General features: G+C 37.2%; 1 protein-coding gene across 4 annotated transcripts; it reads right to left on the bottom strand.

The window, feature by feature from the left end:
- Positions 1 to 1145: 1145 nt before the first annotated feature.
- tgm8 (transglutaminase 8) lies at positions 1146 to 14129 on the bottom strand. Of its 4 annotated transcripts, none has more exons than XM_087841339.1 (16): positions 14101 to 14129; positions 11809 to 11979; positions 9061 to 9315; positions 8808 to 8926; positions 8217 to 8345; positions 7785 to 7962; positions 6265 to 6400; positions 5302 to 5411; positions 4891 to 5006; positions 4622 to 4748; positions 3989 to 4144; positions 3864 to 3892; positions 3030 to 3201; positions 2763 to 2926; positions 2006 to 2139; positions 1146 to 1351 (listed from the first exon to the last, which is right to left on the bottom strand). In XM_087841339.1, the coding sequence occupies exons 1-16, from the start codon at positions 14123 to 14125 to the stop codon at positions 1204 to 1206; spliced, it is 2169 nt and encodes a 722-aa protein (XP_087697465.1). In that variant the 5' UTR covers positions 14126 to 14129; the 3' UTR covers positions 1146 to 1203. The 4 variants fall into 4 exon arrangements, with proteins under 4 accessions (XP_087697465.1, XP_087697466.1, XP_087697467.1 ...); XM_087841340.1 differs by having other exon boundaries at positions 2006 to 2126; positions 2738 to 2926; positions 3864 to 3904; positions 4010 to 4144; XM_087841341.1 differs by having other exon boundaries at positions 2006 to 2126; positions 2738 to 2926; positions 3864 to 3905; positions 4050 to 4144.
- Between the last annotated feature and the right edge of the window lie 5441 nt (positions 14130 to 19570).

Below are 19570 nucleotides of genomic sequence, written 5' to 3'. Positions count from 1 at the left end.
AGCCAGAAGCATTAATAAAAACAAAAATGTTAACCATCTTCCAATAAACATTTTATTTGTATAGTCATAAAAATGTACAAAATCTACAGTGCAAATAAAACACATGAGTATAGGCCAGTTTACTTCTCAACCACAGGGAGGCACTTTAACACCTTCTCATCAACAGGCCAGAGAAATTTATGCAAACACAAGAAAATCTTACTGTGTCGTACCATTCGTAAACACTATGAAGAGCTCCAGTTCATTTAACAGATGCAAATCTGACAGGCAAGCGTTTGAAAATATTACTGTTCTGCTGTGATTGCCATGTGCTTGCTTCTAGCTTCCTTCAGGAGAAGGAATAAGCTTGCAGGAACACTAACCAATACATATTTTAAGAGTATTAATAAAGCTCAGAGTCTGATAAAACACACAGTGAGAATACAGGTGTCTGTTTTTCAGTTTGCTGTTTGTACAACAGGTTTAGCTACATTCTTAATAATATGTAAACATTCATTTTCACATGAGCATCAGCTGAGAGTTTGTACCTAAAGTGGCAGTAACAGCTTAAAATATGTAGTAGTGTCAGCTTTTGTGTCAGAATACATGGTGACAGTAAATGCGGCATTTATATGAAACATCAATGCAGCACTTTCTGTCCAGAAGCACAAACTTGTTTTTTCTTCTGAAAATCAGTGAATGAAAGAAGGGAAAAATACAAAGAAAACTATTATCTCTTATCCCACAAAGGTTGCTTTTTAAAGCAACTTCAAAAGTTTATATATATATATATATATATATATATATAGACGGCCGTAGTGATCGATGTAGCGGTTCTGAATGACAGCAATATCAGGAAGAAGGAACACGAGAAGCTCAAGAAATACCAAGGGCTCAGAGAAGAGCTCGAGAGGATGTGGAGGGTGAAGGTGACGGTGGTCCCCGTGGTAATCGGAGCACTAGGTGCGGTGACTCCCAAGCTAGGCGAGTGGCTCCAGCAGATCCCAGGAATAACATCGGAGATCTCTGTCCAGAAGAGCGCAGTCCTGGGAACAGCTAAGATACTGTGCAGGACCCTCAAGCTCCCAGGCCTCTGGTAGAGGACCTGAGCTTGAAGGATAAACCGCCCGCAGGGGCGAGCTGGGTGTTTGTTTGTTTTTTATATGTACAGAGTTGTGTAAAAATGAATGAATGAATTATAAGCCTGAATTAAACTGGTAGGTTTTATGGTAGAACATCGAAAGTGCAGGTGCACTTGAGGTCTCTGAAGGAGGAGCAGTCAAAGTCAGCCATGAGAGTTTTCTTTCCGGTCTTCTTGGGAAAAAAGGGCAACTGGATACGTATCCTGTTGCTTGGCCTCAGATTTGGAAGTCTGTGGGAAACATAAGAGTAATACAGAACTGTTAAGGTTAATTAGTTTGTGGATTTGACATATCATTTTATACACAGTAACAACCTGCTAGAAGCCTGTTAACTTTGCCAGACATCCAAACAATGTTGAGATATGGTAAAATCTGAAAACTTCAGACTGCGGAAAGCACTTTTACAAAGAGATGACCCTCTTATCATTATTCCTTCAAGGGATTTTGCTGGGGTTACGTTCTTTAGGAAGTCCTGAGGCCTGTACTATGAAGCAGGATTTGGGCTTATTCAGGTAACGTCAGAGCTAACACTTGTTTTTCAGTGTTACAAAGGTGGTTTGCTTCTCACTGTTGTTTATAGTTATGTAACTTATGCTGCAGACCTAAACCGCTCCAGAGCAGGTTTTTATCAATATTAGAGAGACAAGCAACCCATTTGTACTTGTGAATTCAAATTTGATTTCTGTTTTTATATTTAATCTTTAGGTTACTCTCAGACCCTTAAACACTTCCAGAGGCTGTGGGAGAAAGAATAAAAATGAAATTCTAGATTCTCTGTCTTAATGACAGAGCATTGACCCATTCACTCACACAGTCAGTATTTTTACTGCCTTTCCTTCTTGGCTCAAAATAAATAATTAAGGTAGCAGATCTTTCACACATACATGCATTTTTCCTCCCCATCCACTAGACCACTTCCAGAGATAGTCAGAGTGCAGTCCGTCAGCATCTTGTTGATTGGGTTCATGAAAACTACTTCAGCAACTGTCCTTTGGTTCAGTCTCACTGGACCATTAACCTGAAAAACAAAAATCTCACTGTTTACTTATTAGTCAGTAAAACAATGTAAAAATCTTTGCATGTCCAGTTTTGATTCCAACCTGCTTGAAAATATAAACAACAAATTATACCTTCAGCCTCTTTTTTTTTACCATTAGCAATGCATTAAAAATTAACATGATAGCCCACATCATATAAAATTACAGATACAGGAGTCACATTTCAATCCCAATAGCAAGCTTTTATGCATCTAACACGCTTGTGAACAAAAACAACAACAAAAAAACAAGAAGAAACATGTCAGTTGTAGCATTATTTGCTCAAAGTCCTCCTATGGCCAAGAACAGCCTGAAGTAGCTGCTGGCATAGTTGCAGACTTTAGTTTTTTATATATATATATATATATATATATATATATATATATTAGAAATTATATTCTATATTCATTTAAAAACATATAATATAGTTAAGTATAATTGTAATAATTATGTCAAATATCATAAGTATTTATAGGAGTATGTATATATTAAGTATAATATATTATTTTATCAACAATCAACAGCAGTCAGCTAATGTGACAGTTACTTCGAACAAATCAACATAATGATTAAATAGACACAGAGATGGTAGTTTTTTACTCACTGTGATGGACATAGGAGGATTCAACAGAATGACATCATTCACTGCTAGGTATACATTTCTTGGCTCCAGCTTATCTGTGACTACAGCTGAAATCTTCATGCTGTCAGAGCCTACCATGTGTTTGTGGTACACCAAGAAGGGGACCAAGATAGGAATGGACAGATCTGGAGCAGACAGAGGGAGTGAGAGACAATTATAGTTGTTGCAGTCCCCTCCAGGACAAGTAAATAAAAACACTTGTGAGAAACTCCTCAGCAATTTACCCACCTTTCCCAGGCTGCAGTGTCTCTTCCTTTGTCTCAGTCTGAATGTTTTCAACCGGTGAGCCATTGTATCTCATGGCCTGGACGCTGATATTGATGGACACAGGCCTGGCAGTGCTCTCACTGTTCAGCACCAGCTTCAGACTCACGTCCTGACCGTCCATTGGCTTGGATACCTGCAGCACGACAAATTCAATTCAATTTTATTTATACAGCGCCAAATCACAACAACAGTTGCCTCAAGGCGCCTTATATTGTAAAGTACACCCGACAATAATACATACAGAGAAAATCCCAACAATCATATGACCCCCTATGAGCAAGAACTTTGGTAACAGTGGGAATGAAAAACTCCCTTTTAACAGGAAGAAACCTCTGGCAGAACCAGGCTCAGGGAGGGGCGGTACCTTATTCCAAATGGCTGTTTGACATTTACTTAATGCAACTGCTTTCTTTTAAAAAAAACACAAGAAAACTTTTAGACAAAACAGGTAATGGCTTTTATTTTTATTTTTTTAAACGAAAGTCTAAATAAGTTGTGTGGCATTATTTAAGGTTATCGGATTTGGCATAACCATTAAGTACTGTTGGGATTTACGCAGGCGGCACAGTGAGGAGAAACTCAGATTTTTGACACTGACCCTGTTCGTATGTATTTCTGGGAGTTTTTTTTTTGTTAATAGAAAAAATGTTAACAGTGGAAAAAAGGTCACTACTACATTCGTAAAAAGTAGACAGAAAATTCACACAACAAAGATAAAGGTAAATACTAAAATATAATTAAGATCTACTTGAATAGCTCTAAAAATAAAAAGATATATAAGGAACTGAGATGTACCTCTTCAAATCGCATGGATATTTGTGGAAGTGGAAGGATGCTGTCATTTGTATTATTTGTAGTCTTATCCTCTGTGTTGTTCCCTCCCCTTCCTCCATTCCCAGTTTCATTTGTTGTCCCTCCATTCCCAGTTTCATTTGTTGTCCCTCCATTCCCAGTTTCATTTGTTGTCCCTCCATTCTGGATTGGATTATTTGTCCCTCTATTGTTCTTTTCCTCTTCATCTCTGGAGTAATCTCTGGTGAGGGCATATCTAAATACAGTTCTCTCCTCATTAGCCCCTGTAAGAGTAAAAAGTTTTAGAGTGAGAGTGAAAATTAATTTTGTTAAAGAATTTCTACTGTGTCTTGACCAAAAGGTTTTTTTTAACCTTCCTATTAGTATCAGAAAACAGAGAAAACAGTCATCAAACCAATTTTTATTTGTAATCTTTTTGCAAATCGCTAGTGAAAGTTAAAACAAGGTTTATATATATATATATATATATATATATATATATATATATATATATATATATATATATATATATATATATATATATATATATATATATATATATATATATATATATATATATATATATATAAAATATTATAAATATTATATTATAAATAGGGGTGGTATAACAGTGGTAACTTCTGACTGACAAATCATTACCATGTGATTGTCCAGTGTCATGTCCCTTGTGAGATATACTTTCATAATATCAGGATGGTAAAGAACAAAATTCTCCATTTAAGTCTTTTAGGTGAACCCACCTTCCTTGTACTTGTAGCTGTCTGTGATGTCCAGCCTTGTGTTGGAGCCAACAGCCTTGGTGGAGATATTCTGTCCGATTCTCTTGGTGTCAGAGAAAATATTCACCATTGTGCCATCAGCTTTACACTGCCAGGACACAAAGAAAGAAACACGATAGAAACCAAAATTTGAAATAAGAAATATTGCTATTATACTAAAGACTGCTCCTCTTTTGGTGCTGCTAACTATGTTATTTGTGGATTTATATAGTACAGCTCTGTTCACTAACCAGCCAGTCAATGCAGTCAGCATTGACCATAGCATAAACAAATGGGGCATCATATTTTAGATTTGTTTCTCCATTCAAGACGGCTTTGACTGAGGCTGGACCGCAGCAGAATACACCTGCAAAAGGACAAGCAAGAAAAGCCATTGGATGAACATTAAATAAAGAAACATGCTTTACTAATACAGAGTAGTTTTTATTCTAACTTCATGGCACTATATATGAAACTTTCTAACCATGGAGCTGCCATCACTAACAGCACTAGATGAAAAGAAATCACACAATCGAATATCACATTCAAAAACAATACTTAAAAATTGTTGGTATATTTACTGACAAAAAATGAATAGTTAAAGTAGGAAAAGAAAAGTCATTAGACAAAGGAAGAAAATCTGAGGAGACAAGAGTTCGTACCATCGCTCTTCTCCTGTGGCGTTGGATCCAGAACTTGCCAGCCGTCATATTTACCATCTTTTCCCAGGTCAGTTCGCCTCATCCAGCACTCTAACCAGACATGATAGTTCCTGAAACATATGCATGACACAAAATTCTGATGTTGGAGTCAGTGGAAACACAACAGTGGCTTTAAAAACTCGATAACATGGCAAAGAAGGCTGGGTGATTCACTTCAATTCAATTGAATTTTATTTATATAGCACCAAATCACAACAACAGTTGAATCAAGGAACTTTATATTGTAAGGTAAACCTACCCTACCCTAAGCTTGAGAAATAGCACCATAAATCACACTAAGGACATTCTTTCTATTGGCAGATTAAAAGCTTTCAGACAAAGTCACCACTCCCAAAGCATACAAGACATACTTTGTAAAACCACAGTGAAGATTAAAAGCCTTTAAGACTTTTGGACACAATTTCATTTGTCCTCTTTTATGCAGTCTGACATATCAAGAACAAGATGGTGGTTGAGTACTAATAAAACAGAAAAAACAGCAAAACCTTTTGAAAGTCAACCCTGTAGCTCTATAGCGTTTCTGGTGTTTGTTTTTCCAAAACCACTGAAAAATAATTGAATAAATTATAGGAAATGTAAAAAACCTTTTTGTTTTTATTTTGTTATATTTCACTTTACTTTGGAACTCTTGGAAGAGACCAAAAAGACTTCAGGTTTGTTGTATATAATGCCTCTCTGTTTTTTAAATTAACCTTATTTAGTTCTGTGAGAAACTAAGACTGTACAATGCTCAGGGAAACTCTCTCTCTCTTCCTCTGTGTGTGTGTGTGTGTGTGTGTGTGTGTGTGTGTGTGTGTGTGTGTACAAAGGAACTGTTCAACTCTTTACCACAGATTTTAGTTCTGATCTGTACCTCTCTGTTTGCTTTCTCAAAATAAGCCATATGAGCTTGTGTCATCTTACCAGACACTGTCCTTGGTCTCTTTCTCTCTCACTCCATAGTCAGCGTGGTAAACATCAATGATCAGATTCTTATTGCTGTCATGAGCTGACTGGTAGTTGGTGACCACACGGCATGGGATGCCCAGCAGACGCATTACTGGAAATACAAACATTAAAAAAACTGATTTTATTAAAAATGTGATATTTGTCAAATTGTACATTAGTTTAGCATCTTATTGTTAAATGTTGTTGCACTGGCCTAGTGATGGAAAGTTATAAGTAAGGAAAAGACAAATCAGTAAACCAGTAAAGCTATGGCTTACCAGACTTTTAGTGTAATCCTATATTAGCACTAGAAAATCTAGAAAATTGGCAATTGTAAACAAACTTGAGACTTTGGTACATATACCTTGCTAGGACCCTTTTGCCTCTACAATTGCCTTTATTCTTCATACATATATTCAACAAAATGACAGAGACATTCCTCAGAAATCCAGAACTGTTCTAATCCACTGTGGTCATATAGCAAGGGACATGGTCAGTGACAACCCTCAGGTAGGCTGTGGCATTTAAATGATACTCAGTTGGTAAATTGGACAAAGTCTGCAAAGAAAATATCCCAGACACCATTGTCCACAAGTACCAGCCAGAACCGTTGATACAAAAGAGGATAGATGTCATGGTGCTTGTGTTTCAGGTTTAATTAATATTCTTTGATTTATTGTTGCTCATGGGTCTGGTTCTCTTTATGGTTTTCTGCTTATGTTATACTTATAGTTTCTACACTTCAGGTCTCTGCATAGTTTTGTTGTAGTGAGTGATTATTTGAGTTATTTTTTTCCCTGTTATTAGCTTGAAGCCCTTATCCTCTGATGGCTATCATCAACAAGGCATTTCCACCCAGAGAACTGCTGCTTATTGAGTTTCTCTTTTAAGGACTTTAAACCTTAGAAATGTTTGTGTGTGAAAAAACATTCCAGTAGATCAGCAGTTTTTGAAATACTCAGACCAGCCGACTGGTAGGATCAACCACGTAACATTTAAAGTCACTTAAATGTGAAGGTTCTCAGTCATCCAGGTGATACAACCTTTCTCTCCAATTCTGATGCAGTTTGAACTTTAGCAGGTCTTCCTTACCATGTCCATCCAGCCATCCTTTCTCCTTTGCTTATCTGATTCAGGGTCGCAGGGGGGATGGAGCATATCCCACCTGCCATAGAGTGAGAGGCAGGGTACACCCTGTGAAGGTTGCCAGTCTATCGCAGAGCACCTTCGCCATGTCTATAGGCCATTAAGTTTTTGAGTTGTTGCCCTGTGATTGGCTGATTAAATATTTGGATGAATAAACATCAGGTATACCCAGCAAAGTTGATAATGTATGTAAACTAAAGCACCTGCCATATAAGGCAGCTTATTTCTTATTTCTCATTTCACTTGCCTAAACACATACTGTATATATAACAGATATTTAGGTATGTATTCATATTACCCACCTAAATAGATACTGTATGTAAGTGAGGACTTGCAGAGTTAGTCCGTACCTGAACACATCACTCCTGCAAATACCCAGCACTGTCCATATTTGACTGGGTGGCAGCCGATGTTATACCAACGCTTGAGGATGGGATAGCTGCCAGACCAGTGAGAGGGTATAGTTCCACCCCAGAATGGAGCTGACCACCGTCCCTCCAGGACACCACAGTCATCATTATTGTTGATCTGGAGCAAAACAGGAAAACAAAGGTGGGTGAGTGAGTGAGCTTTGGCTCCCCTCAAAATTACTATAAAGCATTAATTAACAAAAGGTTTTGTTAATTAATGCTTTATAGTAATGCTTTATAATTAATGCGTTATTTTGTTTATGATGCCTTTTAAACGTTATGTAAAATGCTTTAAATTACCTTCTTGGTGAAACTTGCAGTGCAAATACAGTACATCTGTCCAAAACACATGTATATACATAAATATCCTACCATGGCGCTGACCACACGGCTGATGTAGATGGGGTTACAGCGAGCAGAAACATCATTGGCTGCATTTGCCAGGTGTTTGGGGTTGACATCCAACATCTTCAGACAAATCTTCATCATGTCCTCTTCAAACTGGGCAGGAAGAGAGCAGCTTATCTTAAACTACAGTGCTGTAGGTTATTCATACTTAATGGCAGAGTCAAAAATAATCGAAGCATTTACATTAACTAATTAATTCTAAAGTAAAATATTAACTTGAAGCAGCTAATATCTAAAAATGCCACTACTCTATACTTACCATAATAGCATGTTAATAATGATCTACAGTAGTCTCACACCATATAAATATATGTCTCTCCGATTAAGGAGTTACACCTACAAGCCATTAACAATGGTGACCATCTTTTTTGCGCCTCTACCATACTGAACAATAGAACTCTTAGAATAAAAGACTGATTGGTAAAAACATGATTAATGTGGTACTTTTCGGTGTCAATTTATCAAACCTAGAATCACAAATCCACTAAGCCTACACAGTGTGTGTGTGTGTGTGTGTGTGTGTGTGTGTGTGTGTGTGTGTGTGTGTGTTTGTACCTGCCCAAAGTCCCAGTTAATAGATGTGATGTAGTTCCCACTTCCTTTGTAGATTATACCACGTTCATTCATCACAAACTCCTGTCTCTCTGTCTCATCCCGCATAAACACTGAATCATCTACAGAGGCGGGAATAGGGATAACCACATGAGACAGACGGATTAATAGATGGATAATAGTGGTTTACAACAGCAACAGATGAACAGTGCTGGAGAGCCCGGAAAACAAGTGGGCAGATAGAAAGATAACTTACCAGGACACCAGGGATTGAAGAGCACAACCAGTTCTGCCAACAACGTTTCCTCATCCCTATGTCTGGCGGTTAAGTTGTACTTTCCGATTGGAGTGTCAGCTGGGGAGGTAATGGTCAAATTCAAGGAGCCTGTTGGTGGGTTGGATCCCTTCTCTAGCTCCACTTTCCACACTGCCTTTGCTGATGGCGAACGCTGGATTTTGTCTGGCATACCAAAGCATGACTTTGTTCCCAGGTCCTCAGATGGATTTTCTCCTGTAGAGAGGATTCACAGAGATCATAGATGTGACAATACAATACCAACAATACAATACTCTGTAACTACAGAGTGTACATAAAAGACAGACATCATTAACCAGTATGAGTTACACCTGCATCATTTCCAGTAGTCAACACAGGGCAAATGACTAAATTTTACTGCATGAAAATGTTCCCAAACACACTGTCAATGCAGAAAAAGCATATCTTCAAAACACATAATAGAACAAAATTAATAGACTGTCTTTCCCATTTTGATGGAGAATAGAATAAATGACAGCCAACGTTTAAAAAACAATCACTGAAAGCTACTTAAAACTACAAGAAGGCTTGCCTAAGAGAGTTCAGGCTGCATCGAGGAACAGAGATGGCCATACCGAATACTGATTTTCAAACTCAGAATTGTAAACATTTTCATTTCATTGCTGTATTTCCCAGGAGTGGCTCAAGACTTTTTCACAGTACCCAATGCTCATTTTGAATTTGATTGCAACAGAAGGCTGAAAGATAGTTTAAAAGACAAACAGTGGTCATATCCAACTGTGCTAACTGGCAAAACACCTTTAAGTAAAGCTTAGTTTATTTATAAAAAGAGCCTTTCACTTATGTGTCATGTCTGGCTTTTTCCTCACCCTTTCAATTTTTGCCACACCCTCATTGGTTTCACCTGATATTATTCCTCCGCCCAATTTGGTTTTTTTTTTAATTCCATCAGCTCATTAGTAAAACCTGCTTTTTGTTGGGAATACCTGATTCTGGTTCCTGTGTTTGGGTCCTCTTTTTAAACTACACTTAACCACATGTAGCCGTTATTTATGATTTCAATTTATATTTTGTATTGATTTTCACAAAATTCTTCATATGTATCCATACAGATCTTTCAAAAATGTTAATGTCAATAATAAAAATAACAGCAACAAAAAAACAGAGAAAACAAAAGTAAGCAAACATGAACAAACTCCTGTTGATACATGGAAATCAATATTCAAACATCTTTTATTTACTATAAAGTTTCACAACTGCAAACTAAATATTTAAATTTAAAAAATATAAATTCAAATTATGTAAACCAAACATGCACAGTTTGCAGCTATCAATTCTTCAGACTGACTTTCTCCTGGATCACAATCTTTCCAAAGTTCAAAAAGGGTGCCTTCAATGGGCTTGGAGGTTTTTGCTTTGAGTCCCAACTAGGGCTGTCAGTGTTAATCGCGTTAAAATGATGTTAACACCAAATCCACATTAACACAGCATATCTCCGTTAACGTGTTAACGCGGATCACCCTTTGTGTGGGGCTGCCAGTGTTGGGAAAGTTACTTTTAAAATGTATTCCGTTACATTACTCAATGAGAGTAACGTATTCTAAATACTTTGGATTACTTAATATATTATCATGCTTTTTACAACTACATGAATGTACTATTGCTGTGTGATGTATTATTATTACTGAAGGTTACTCGCCATACCAATAGCAACTAGATTTTTAAATCTTAATATAAAATGAGTAACAGTAGGGTGGACATTAGGTAAGGCTGCGCTTTTTGCAACGATCTCGTATAGAAAACTGTTTTACGTGTATATAAAACAGGTCCTCTGGCTAATACGTCAGGTTCCATGTCGAGTTCATAGCCGAAAACTAGCTTTACTTTGTTGTCTGGGTCGACTTTGCTAGCGAGAGACACAGAGAGGCGTTGAAAGGCTGCTCCAACGGAACTTGTTGTTTCGGAGGAAAACACAAGCACAGTGTAGAGTAGAGTCTTAATAGCTTACTTACAACTGGCCAATACTGCCCATGAAGCTACATTGTTTAGGGCTATGCCTGTAACACTGTGCCTATTGCCTTCATATTAAATAATTTTTGAACAATAATTTAAAAAAATATTTCGTCACATCATTATGCGGATAGCAAGTAGAGGTGACATGGGCCGTGAGATTGAGACACAGACATTAGAGCCTTTTAATGCATGTTTTGTTTGGGTTTCCACTGGCGTGGAATTACCAAGGATAGAGAGGGCATAGCCTAACATATGAAACAGGAAAAGACCGCCGTGTAATCCATTTATTTCAACAGAGTAACACCACCTTTTTAAATGGTAACTGTAACAGAATACAGTTTTTGTATTTTAAATACGCAACGGTTGTACATGTATTCCGTTACTCGCCTACACTGCGCTAATACGTTAATCGAGCTACCTGCGCTAACGCGTTGACGCAGTCCAGCCCAACACAAAGGGTGATCCGCATTAACCCGTTAACGGAGATATGCCGAGTTAACGCAGTGTTGGCGTTAATTAACGGTGACAGCCCTACTCAACAGCTTTGGGTCAGTAAATGTTTATTCAGTGCCCATCAAACAGCATCTTCTGTACACTTTGGACATATTTTTTATTATGTCCAAAAAATAGGATTTAACTTGGGAGGGTTTACATACAATATGTTTGCATTTTTTACAAAAAAACCCCAAAAACATTATTTAATGGTGGACCAACCTGTTACTGCTGTAAAGGTGAGCGGGTTAAGATTGGGGTTGAACGGCTGTGTCAGTTCAACTTTCACGGTGAACCGCTGGCCTCGCCTCACAATCAGCTGATCCTTTGAGATTTTTTTGGTGCCATGTTCTGTGTTGTTTGTCTCACAGTTGAGATTCACTCCTTCAAAAACTGCAAGAAATGTAAAATAAAATATAGAAATGTTAACTGTGAACAAAAATATCTGAAAGTCAGGTCACAAAGTGAAGTCTTTATTTTAATAAACTTATTTTTAATGGCATGACATGCAATGACATGACCCATATCTGACCCATATCTGTAGTCTCCTGATACATTTTAACTTGGTTTCCTGGAAAGATTTGCAACTGAAGGATGCAAAAGGCTTTAAGCTTGCTACACCGATACCTTCTCCATGCTAAAATAGATGAAGATTTTTGTGACCTCGATTCACCTCAAAAAACTGCCTCAGCTTGTCAAAAGTCTCAATTCTATCTAGCAATTTGGTGACAGGAACCCAGGGCAGGGCAGGGTGGAGATAAAACTATTTAAACACTGTCATGAGAGTCATCCAAACGTCACAAAGTTGAAGTTACATGTCAGGAAAAATATGCATGGATTGGACATGCCTCAACAGGGCAGAATCAGTGATGAACACAATGCTCGTGTCTCGACAAAACAAAACAAAACACAAACCTCACATTTAAGGCCTACGGGTATGTTCAGGTAAACAGGTTAATCCATATAAAAGCACTGCACTGACAAGTAACATGGAAAACTGGGACACAATTCATAAAAACACTTAAGCACAAAATAGTGAGGTTTGGAGAGACTATCTTAACACTTTGTCTTTTTCTATATTGATATGAGAAGTGCTTTTCACAGTCAAACTTTTAATTTTAATGTTAGGAACCAAGTTTTAACCCTTTCTTTAGATTTATTAAACTTATAAATCTACAGCATGTAGCGTTCTCCCCTTGGGTAGAGAAATTTATACACATTTTTTTTTACTAAACATACATGAAGGTTGGCCTGAAATACACACTGAAACACCTAAGAGAGGGAATGCATTTTAGGGACCTCTCCTTAATATCTATACAAAGTTTTGGCTGTCTGTGACATTAAAGTCAGTCTGTGAACGCTTTCTAAATATTTTCACATACATTTTTTTTCAGTGCCTACAAGTTTGCATAAGTTCATATTTATATTTCTAACACAGTCTCATTGATATCTTAAAATTTTAGATCTTTAATTCAAACAGTTTCCAGAGCTGCTAAATGTTACTTTGTTCCTTCTGTAATAGAATCTCAGTTGCCTTACATCTGTCTGCACTGCACAATTGAAGCCCACAAAGACAATGTGTTTATCTTTTGAAACTGGCCTGTCTTCAATATTGATCTTTTTAAATCTATTAATCTTGAAGCATGTCACTGTATTTGTATAATGTATATTTTATTTGCACCAGTTTGTGCAGATAATGTCACTCGAGTGCCGGAAAATATGGCAACTAAACTTTTTTAGGTTTGAAGATGTTTCTATAGTTCAAAAACAATCTGATGGAGGGTGTCACATAGTGGAGGTGGTCCTGGATGGGAGGCAAAACATCATGCGCACTAATATTTTGATATTTATGATTATTTATAGATGCCTTCTGAATAAAAAAACAAACATAACCACATCAATCTAATATATGATTCAAAAACAACTGCTCTTACGCCGATGTAATGGGCTCTTGAGTACGAAACTCGAACTGATTATGGGGGCATCGATCAAATTTAGAAGGTGTTCCAGATTTCCTGAACTAAATTTTCTGCCAAACTGGCCTGAATCTGAAACTTTGGATTAACTTCAACTTGCAAAACATATATTTGAATTTTCAGGTTGACACATGATGACCACAGACATGTTGTCATGTATGTAAAGAGAATAAACTGCAAAAAAATCTGTTTAATGTGACAATGTGAGTTTTTCACACAACATTCTCTGGCATGTACTTTCTGAAGACTGTTGTTGTAAGGCATTCATTTCTATTTGCCAGCACCTGCAAGTAAGATTTCTAGAAACTGGGAGAACTGAGGTCATGCAAGCTAAGTGTATAACACGATTTTATTTTAACTCTATAAAATCTTTGAAATAGGTGCAAACTTTTCTAAAACTCTTTTCAAATGCAATCCTGCTTTTGACAAGACTATTTAACTGTTATTATTTAAATTAAACAATTTAATTTAAAGATATGATGATAAACTTAATATCATATGTCTAAAAGTATATATGTCTAAAAGTTAATGTACTTACTTGACTGTTTGGGCTCCGATGTCATCTTTCTAGACTTTCCACAGCAGTTCAGGTACAATGAGAAGCTCTCTGGCTGGGACTCAGCACCACACTGGCAGGTGGTTGAGCCCTGATTTATTTTAAACCGGTTGTCACACCCAGCCCCAGTTCACCCAGTTTACATTACACAAACTAGATGAACCATTTCCTTCCTGTTCAAAAAGCCACCCACACAAACGCACACTAAAGATAATATGATGCTGCAGTGCATTACATTCTTTTTCCTTTGAATTATTAGCGCGTTTCTGAATATCCCAAGTGTATTTTATAGTGATATCTAATTTGTGTGGCATAAATAATAAGTCTGGATAAGGCAACATGCTGATCCAGGTTTTTTTTCGCTAGTTCCATCTCTAATTAAATACAACAGATTGTTCATTTTCTAAATTATGATTCTAATTAGAGTCTAAAAGGAGTATGAATTTTAGTGATATGCAACTGAGAGATTGGTTATTAAGCCTAGTTTCATAAAGCTAAGATAACTGTGTTTTTCAGCACAAGGCTTCAAAATTGGGACTTCATAAAATCAGGTGACATGACAGTGGCACATCCCTTTAATTTGACTAATGGCTGTTCTACAGTAATTATACTATTTTGTGCGCACACCTTCCACACCACCTCCATGAAACGTAAGCCGATGACGAACTAAATAAATGAAAACCTTGAACACCCTGGGAATGCTTTTCAGGTCATGTCTTGGCATGCATTTGACTTTCATGGTTGAATGTAGTTGTGCATGAGAAAGACGTAACCGAAACATGTAACACTGATTATGCAATAAAATTGCTTAATATTGTATGATGTCAGACTATCTAGTAATTTCTTTGGTTTACGTTTTGTCTCTTGAATCATCAAAAAGGTGTCTGTGCTGAAACTGCGTATGGATTGAAAGTTGGGGTGGGTTCACTTTCCACTGCTTAGAGAGTTAGTCCAACCCTGAAAGAGCTCAGTGTACTGATTTTCATTTGACATTCAATAAGAATCTATTCTGGACTGTGAACCATACTTATTTTCCTGGGAATAAGAGATGGAAAAGTACATTTATGTTTCCCTGAAGCGTAGTAGTTTTCACATTCACTAATAACTGAAAAGATCTCTGGCTTTATCCCTCGAGTTCTGGAAGAGCATCCAGTGTAAAATACAATCAAATGCAAAGCTATCCACTGTGGCAAAGTCTTGTGACTAAGGGAGCATAAATATACTTCAATTCCAGTAAGAATTGGTGTATCTGCTCTAACCATGTTGATGTTTTTATTCACATCCTGTTGCCCAAGTTTTAGTCCCCATTATTGTGGCAATGATTTAGGACTCACACAGAAAAACAAAAGAAATAAATGCCAATAACATTTAATTCATTATACAGGTTTTGCAATCTATGCTTTTCCACATCTTACATGTCAGGTTAGATCTGCCACTACCAGTGATGGGAATTACGGCGTTACAAGTAACTGCGTTTTTTTTTTCTGTAACGAGTAATCTAACTAATTACTATTCCTATCGTTACAACGGTATTGTTACAACGGTATTGTTACAACGCCGTTACCGTTACTACCAAGAAAATGTGGTCGCATTGCTATTTTTCAACAAACAGACGATTGAAGCTGTGTTCAGCTTACGCACCTTAAGTAATCTGGGCGCTACAGCTTTAAGCTGTGCGCGCTCCCGCGGATGGCAATCACTTTCTGCCAGACAATCACTTTCTAGCACAACACCCGAATCTAGGGGGCAAAACAATCGCTTGGGTGCTGCTGTTTGGCTGAGGAACAATAAAGTAGTCGTGGTAAGCCAATCACATGACCACTTCAAGATGACAAAGCAACAAGGTGATATATACCAGTTTTTAAATTGTGTTGATAGGCCACGTAAAACCAGAGTCATGGTAAATAATATAGACACGGTGTTTTTCCTCAATAGTTTCATCACGTTTACTGTCTAAGGACAGCGCTAGCAAGCACTCTCTGCTTATGACCAAACCCCCCTCCCCAGCCCTTTCGCGTTGGTGGAAAAATGCACCGTGTCAACCAATCAAAAAATAATATGGCAACATGACATTTGGTTGTTTAGGAAGAGGGGGAAGTTTTAGGAGTGACGGCAAGAGAGAGAGTGAGAGAGAGCAGAAAGAGAGAGAGAGAGCGAGTTTTGAAAAGTGAGAGATTTGTGACGTTTAGCATGTTTGGAGTATGTAGTTAATGTGTTGTCTTGTGTAGTTAGTGTGTAGTGTTGTGGATAGTTTTGTATTGTGTGTCAGAACAATGAGGCGACTGCTGTCTGCAGGTGTCAGGCTGTGATGTTCTCCTTTATAGTGGACAGAATTTTTTTTTTTTGGAGTGGCACAAATAATTTGTGTGGCATCTTATTGAATGCAGAACACCTGATTGTTCTGTAAATAGTTTGAAATAATTATTTAAAAAAGGGTAAAAGGTAAATGGCTGCAAATAACTTTGTTTGCAAAACTTGTGCATATGATTTTAAAATTGGCGATTTATATTTGCATTTAAAGTTATGAAATATGATTCAGTAAACATGTTTGTGGTTGTTACAGTATAAAATATAACATTTTCTACTCTACTTTTCTACTTTTTGTCTGATTTTAGATCAATTGTGTTAATACAGCATGTCAAAATGAAAACATAACTATAAATTCAGACACGTGAGGTTGTGCTGAAAAGAATGATACCAAACAAGGCAAAGTAAATAGTTTTTAACAGTAAAATGTAGAGGGAAAATCAAAAGTAGTGAAAAATGGCCAATAATACCCTGGACCCCAGAGGGTTAAACGTTTTTTTAAAATAGTTACTTTTCAAGTAATTAATTACTTTTAGAGTCTTGTAACTCAGTTACTAACTCAGTTACTTTTTTGAATAAGTAACTAGTAACTATAATTAATTACTTTTTCAAAGTAACTTGCCCAACATTGGCCACTACACAGGAGACAGTGATTTAGTTTTATTTTGCTTCCATAATCTTTAAATGTTCTACCTGAACTGTTCTTTGTTTTTGACGGTTTTCTTGATGTTGACCTTCTCATTGTATCTGTGTCAAATTTTAATGCACTAATCTGAAATACTAACACAACAATTTCTGAGGCAGACTCTGTATATGTATTTGAATCAGGCCATTATTTTTCTATGGGCACACATTGTGTTTCAAAATTAATCTGAAACTGTTTATTGTCCAGTTCCAGCCTGAGAACATTTTTCTTTCATATCACTTTCATATCACACATAGAAAGAAACCACATTGCCCAACACTGACATGAATAAGACATGTTCAGGTTTAATGCAACCTGGAAAGATTAGATCAGATTTTGAGATACTTCACCCACCTGTTTCTCAACATTCTCCAACACACCCAAGGGAAGCTTCGTTCCTCTTCTTCACAAATGATTTTTCTTTTGTTCGTAAACCTCCAATTTTTCATGGTTTACGAACATGGTCAACGTAAAATTTCCAAGTACAGATTATTTTGACTTTCATGTCCATGAACTTTTTCCAAATTATGTAGTTTTACAACTTTAATTTTTTAAGGGGACTTATAATGCCAGCATACTCACTGTCACGGTCTTGAATAGTCATATTAAATTTAAATATAAGCTCAGGTTTCGGACTCCTGTTTCATTACACATCTTTCAACTATTTAGTTTCCTAAAACTTTTGTTTGCAAAGTGTGGCCAATCAGAAGAAAGTTTAATTAAGCATTAGAAATTAAATAAATTGCCTGTTTTAGACAGAGTACGAACTAGGGAATTGCACCAAGGTCCACAATATGATAAATAAGGATTATCTTAAACTGTTCAGCTATGCTAGCAGAGCACAAGAATTCAAAAAATGAATTTGAAATTAGCATAACAAGTCCCTTTGAAAGTGTAATTTCAATACATTTCATTTGTTGTTTAGTAAAAATCAAACCTGACTTGTGCTTTATACTTGGGGAGTGTTATTATTATTATTCATAAGTATATTTTGGAAATCTTAAGTTAAGAACATTCCTTTTTGACTGCAAAGAAATGCAAAAGTCACATTCAAATTACATTTTTTTTGTTTTGTTTTGAGCGTAACTCTGTCAGATTGGGCAATTGTAAAGTCATAAAAACATGCCTTTTCATGACTGAGAGATAAGACAGACTATATTCTGCTTCTTTATCAAACTTTGTTTCACAAAGTACATCAGGAGGAAGGGCAAGCTAGCAATTACAGGAAAGGAAATAAATGGACAACAACAACAGAGGCAGTTTGAATGGCATAAGTTTTAGAGTTTCTGTCACGGCCAGGGGATCAGTAGGCCGCTGACTAGTAGCGTTCTCTCTCTCTCTTGCTCTCCCTCTCTCTCTCTCTCGCCAGGGCGGAACTCATGGCAGGTTCCTCTGAAGAGGAAACACCTGGGCCTCATCAGTGCAGCCAGCATTTAAGCCAGGGAGTGGCTTCTACTCATCGCTGGATCGTTGTGTGTGACTCGCGTCAGTGCAGCCCAGCTATGAGCAAGTTCTCTTTCGTTTCCCTGCGCAAAACCTCTAACGTGTGTTTCCTTCTGTACATAGATCCCCTGGACCCGACCCTGCATTCCCTGAGTGGATTCCTGTTTTTTTGTGAGTGTTTGGAGAGAGATTGGTCACGATAGGAGAGAGTCAGAAGAGCAGCAAGTGTCTTTTCCCTACCTGGATTTTCCCGGAGCCTTTTCCCTGTCACCCCTTTGTATATAGCACTACCCCTGCACTATTTGTATATACACCTGGTGGAACTGTAATAAATACCAACTGTGCCTCTGAGTCCTGCGTGTGAGTCCTCAAGCGTTTCACCTAATTGCCAACTGAATCCTCTGTGATCATAACAGTTAATCTCATGAAATTCAATTCAATTTATTTATATAGCGCCAAATCACAACAACAGTCGCCTCAAGGTGCTTTATATTGTACAGTAGATCCTACAATAATAAATACAGAGAAAAACCCAACAATCATATGACCCCCTATGTGCAAGCACTATGGCGACAGTGGGAAGGAAAAACTCCCTTTTAACAGGAAGAAACCTCCGGCAGGACCAAAAACCTCCGGCAGAACCAAATGGGCATGACCATCATGAAAGACTCAAAAAGACAAAAATCATTTCATTATGACACAGCATATAAGGTGAAAATGAACTATTGTGCATGATTTTTTTTTTTTTTTTTGGAGATCCAAATCCAAAGTGACACCATACGTTGTTGAATTTGGGCCATAATCAGGCTGATGTCGTGTTGTCTGAACCTTAAGCATGTAACTTGAGGGTAAAACTCTTAAGGAGATGCACCAAACTGTCATGTTTAACTAAATGATACATTATTTTTTGCATGTAGATCACTGACTCTGTAACTCTTTTACCTTATTTAAGCTGCCTTGCTGAAAAAGCTACATCCTTGTGTACATGCCAGCACATTTCATATAAATTGCACAAGC

This window comes from Neolamprologus brichardi, chromosome 5 (assembly GCF_056152115.1).
Source record: "Neolamprologus brichardi isolate AB-2024 chromosome 5, ASM5615211v1, whole genome shotgun sequence".
Classification (NCBI taxonomy): domain Eukaryota; kingdom Metazoa; phylum Chordata; class Actinopteri; order Cichliformes; family Cichlidae; genus Neolamprologus; species Neolamprologus brichardi.
The sequence above is the reverse complement of the archived record's forward strand: the minus strand, read 5'-3'. Positions and strand labels throughout refer to the sequence as shown.